At 45.6% G+C, this 4,683-nt stretch overlaps 1 protein-coding gene across 1 annotated transcript; it reads right to left on the reverse strand.

The window, feature by feature from the left end:
* Positions 1-239: 239 nt before the first annotated feature.
* Positions 240-1,658, reverse strand: LOC138354114 (neuroblast differentiation-associated protein AHNAK-like). Its single transcript, XM_069307978.1, has one exon. The coding sequence runs from the start codon at positions 1,656-1,658 to the stop codon at positions 240-242; it is 1,419 nt and encodes a 472-aa protein (XP_069164079.1).
* Between the last annotated feature and the right edge of the window lie 3,025 nt (positions 1,659-4,683).

Here is a 4,683-nt window from a genome sequence, read left to right on the forward strand (position 1 = left end):
TTTCATGATTTCCAATCAATGCTTCAGTATGTTTACAATAACAATAACTACATGTTTTTGTCACTTGCACATCATGTTGCACAATCTTAGTTTTATGATGTGCCGTATCCTTTGAGCAGAACTTGCATATACAATTGTCATCTAGGAAATTTTCAAGCCTCATATCTGTCACCATTAACACTGACTCACGTGGATTTATTCGACATTTCCCTTCACTGACACTGACACTGCCCCTGCCACTATAATTGTTTTCCTTCTTTTCCTTCTCGAAATAACTTCACTCGTTTTTTGGCACTGCTTTGGGTACATTTATGCTTTGTGGAAATGTTGGGAGTTGCTGAAACATCATGTGAGGTGCTGCGCCCTTCAACATCAAGAGCGGTGTGTTCAACATCTGGAGCTGTAAATGCAACATCAAGAGCGGTGTGTTCAACATCTGGAGCTGAAAATGCAACATCAAGAGTGATGTGTTCAACATCTGGAGCTGTAAATGCAACATCAAGAGTGGTGTGTTCAACATCTGGAGCTGTAAATGCAACATCAAGAGCGGTGTGTTCAACATCTGGAGCTGTAAATGCAACATCAAGAGCGGTGTGTTCAACATCTGGAGCTGTAAATGCAACATCAAGAGCGGTGTGTTCAACATCTGGAGCTGTAAATGCAACATCAAGAGTGGTGTGTGCATCACCCGGAGCTATAAATGCAACATCAAGAGCGGTGTGTTCAACATCTGCAGCTGTAAATGCAACATCAAGAGCGGTGTGTTCAACATCTGGAGCTGTAAATGCAACATCAAGAGTGGTGTGTTCAACATCTGGAGCTGTAAATGCAACATCAAGAGTGGTGTGTTCAACATCTGGAGCTATAAATGCAACATCAGGAGCGGTGTGTTCAACATCTGGAGCTGTAAATGCAACATCAAGTGTGGTGTGTTCAACATCTGGAGCTGTAAATGCAACATCAAGAGCGTTGTGTTCAACATCTGGAGCTGTAAATGCAACATCAAGAGTGGTGTGTTCAACATCTGGAGCTGTAAATGCAACATCAAGAGTGGTGTGTTCAACATCTGGAGCTATAAATGCAACATCAAGAGCGGTGTGTTCAACATCTGGAGCTGTAAATGCAACATCAAGAGCGGTGTGTTCAACATCTGGAGCTGAAAATGCAACATCAAGAGTGATGTGTTCAACATCTGGAGCTGTAAATGCAACATCAAGAGCGGTGTGTTCAACATCTGGAGCTGTAAATGCAACATCAAGAGCGTTGTGTTCAACATCTGGAGCTGTAAATGCAACATCAAGAGCGGTGTGTTCAACATCTGGAGCTGTAAATGCAACATCAAGAGTGATGTGTTCAACATCTGGAGCTATAAATGCAACATCAAGACCATTATGTGCAACATCTGGAGCTGTAAATACAACATCAAGAGCGGTGTGTGCATCACCTGGTGCGGTTGGTGGTGTGGGGCAGGGTGGGAGAGTTTGTAGTGAGGTAGCGGCCGCCGCCACACTCCTCACAGAGAGGCCACCTCTATCTTCACTTGTCAGAATCCGGCTTTGCAGCAAAGCGGCTGCAGCTGCTTTCTGCTGCAGCTTTACAAGGTTAGCGTGTGTGCCTCTGGCACTTAGAGCTTTCTTTCTGTTCGACACGCGCGGCATTGTGCAGTCCATGCTATTACAAAATAATAGACGTTTATAACGTACGACACAACACCCTACAGCGCACCCAAGCTGCGACGACCGGATTGGGGACAGTTGCGGCTGGGAAACCAATTTCATGGAGACCAATGACCTTCACAACCCAGGCCAACATGGATTTCGAGCTGGAAGATCGTGCCTCTCACAGCTACTTGAGCACTACGACAAAGTCACTGAGGCATTAGAAGAGAAACGGAATGCTGATGTGATATACATGGACTTCGCAAAGGCTTTCGATAAATGTGACCATAGCGTGATAGCACACAAAATGAAGTCAATGGGAATAACCGGTAAAGTAGGACGCTGGATACTCAGTTTTCTGTCAAACAGGACTCAGCGAGTAACTGTCAACCATATAAAATCTAGTCCAAGTGCAATGAAAAGCTCTGTACCTCAGGGTACAGTCCTTGCACCGCTGCTTTTCCTTATTCTCATATCAGATATAGACAAAAATACAAGTCACAGCTTCGTATCATCCTTTGCAGATGACACAAAAATCAGTATGAAAATTACCTCGGCTGAGGACATTGAAAAACTTCAAGCTGATATTAATAAAGTTTTCGACTGGGCATCAGAAAATAACATGATGTTTAACAGTGATAAATTTCAGGTACTCAGGTACGGTAAAAATGAGGACCTTAAACATAATACAGAGTACAGAACACAATCAAATGTACCCATAGTAGGAAAACAGCATGTAAAGGATTTGGGAATAATAATGTCTGACGACCTAACGTTTAAGGAGCATAACCAAGCAAATATTGCGACAGCCAGAAAAATGATAGGATGGATTACGAGAACTTTCAAATCCAGGGATCCCATCACAATGGTTGTACTCTTCAAGTCACTTGTGTTGTCCCGTCTTGAGTACTGCTCAGTACTCACTTCCCCCTTCAGAGCAGCAGAGATTGCTGAAGGAATACAGAGAACATATACGGCACGCATAGACGCAATAAAGCACCTAAATTATTGGGATCGTCTCAAAACCCTCCAAATGTACTCACTAGAAAGAAGACGAGAGAGATATCAAATAATATACACCTGGAAGATACTGGAGGGCCAAGTACCAAATCTACACAGTAAAATAACAACGTACTGGAGTGAACGACATGGAAGAAAATGTAGAATAGAACCAGTGAAGAGCAGAGGTGCCATAGGCACAATCAGAGAACACTGTATAAACATCAGAGGTCCGCGGTTGTTCAACGTCCTCCCAGTAAGCATAAGAAATATTGCCGGAACAACCGTGGACATTTTCAAGAGGAAACTAGATTTATTCCTCCAAGGAGTGCCGGACCAACCGGGCTGTGGTGGTTATGTGGGCCTGCGGGCCGCTCCAAGCAACAGCCTGGTAGACCAAACTCTCACAAGTCGAGCCTAGCCTCGGGCCGGGCTTGGGGAGTAGAAGAACTCCCAGAACCCCATCAACCAGGTATCAACCAGGTATCAACCAGATGCGACAAAAAATGCGATATTCAAGCGAGACCGCGTGGACAATAGCTCCACCAGCAGGGAGATACAATGTGTGACTGACTCAGCTGAACCCTCCCCCTCCTCTCACTCGAGACTGTTGCCAATGAGTGAGTTTATAATTTGTTTATGCATAACAAGCTATTTTCCATGCTATTACAACATAATAGACGTTTATAACATACGACACAACACCCTACAGCGCACCCAAGCTACGACGACCGGATTGGGGACAGTTGCGGCTGGGAAAATTACTCTAGTTAAGTTATTTTTTATCATAACATAAAATGGTTTGCATCACGGTGTTGCCAGAACATTGTAGTATTTTTAGAAATTTTTCAGACATATTCGATTTTTGTCGAATTTTTTCGGAATAATGCCCCCACAAACAAAAACAACAGGTCGCAAAGGCCAAATGAAGATACATCTGAACAGGCCCACGCAGGAGCCAGAAACAAACATCCACACCACACACACAAAAACACGCACCCATGCACGCAGGCACTGGGAAACAAAATCCCACACAGACAGGCAAGAAGACGCATCAACCAAAACAAAGACAAACAAACAAACAAAACCCAAACTCACGAACTACTCATCTTTATCCGGGTTCTCTCGCTCTTGAAAATGTAAGCAGTAAGCCTCCCAAACCAATAGCTCGTCATCAGAGACCAGACGACCAGCAGCCGCACAAGGCTGAGGCATTAAATTCGGTACCCCAGTGACAAAACCCCCCTCTCACCTGCAGAACCCAAATGGAAGAAGACTTCCATGGAAATTTCCATTCCTTTTACGGGTCTGAGTTTGGTGTAATCGGTTAAGGTGTACCAGTTATGTCAACCTCCTCGTCCACCACCTCATCACGAACACCACCACCTCGTCACGAGCACCACCACCACTCGTATCCACTGGCCCACCAGCCGAGGAACCCGGTCCACCACCGGGTCAGCAGGCAGTGGGGAAACCTCCCCACCCACTCCATCACAAAGCGACAGGTGCTGCACCACCAATGGAGGGAAATCTTCTTCTCTAAATAAGTTCACAGGAGCAGCCGCCACTCCAGTACAAGCGGCTGCCTGGTAAAGGCCACCACCAAAAAACATGCTCGTGGCTACCCTGCGTGGAACGCCCGCATATTGTAGCCCATCAAGGTAACCATGGAGGGAACAGGTGACTTGAGCCGCAGGGCGAGAGTCCGGGTTCCACACGAGACACCACGCCATCTGCCGGAAGAGACGGAGTTCATCTGGATGGAAACTATAGTCCCAAACTGGCTAAAGTACCATCAAAGTATGGCCTCTGTGAACTCGAACGGCACACAATGCAGTAACACATATGTCACCAAGCAGCATTAATCAGAGATAGCGATGGTACCACCGTCCCCAGGGAGAGTAAATGAGCGCCCATCATAACCAGCCACAAAGTCCTTATAAACAGCAGTGGAGTGAAACTTCACAAGTGCCCGATGGGTAGTTAACAGTTGGAGCCCATACACATCGACAACACAAACATGTAG

Source organism: Procambarus clarkii, chromosome 61 (assembly GCF_040958095.1).
Source record: "Procambarus clarkii isolate CNS0578487 chromosome 61, FALCON_Pclarkii_2.0, whole genome shotgun sequence".
Taxonomy (NCBI): Eukaryota; Metazoa; Arthropoda; class Malacostraca; order Decapoda; family Cambaridae; genus Procambarus; species Procambarus clarkii.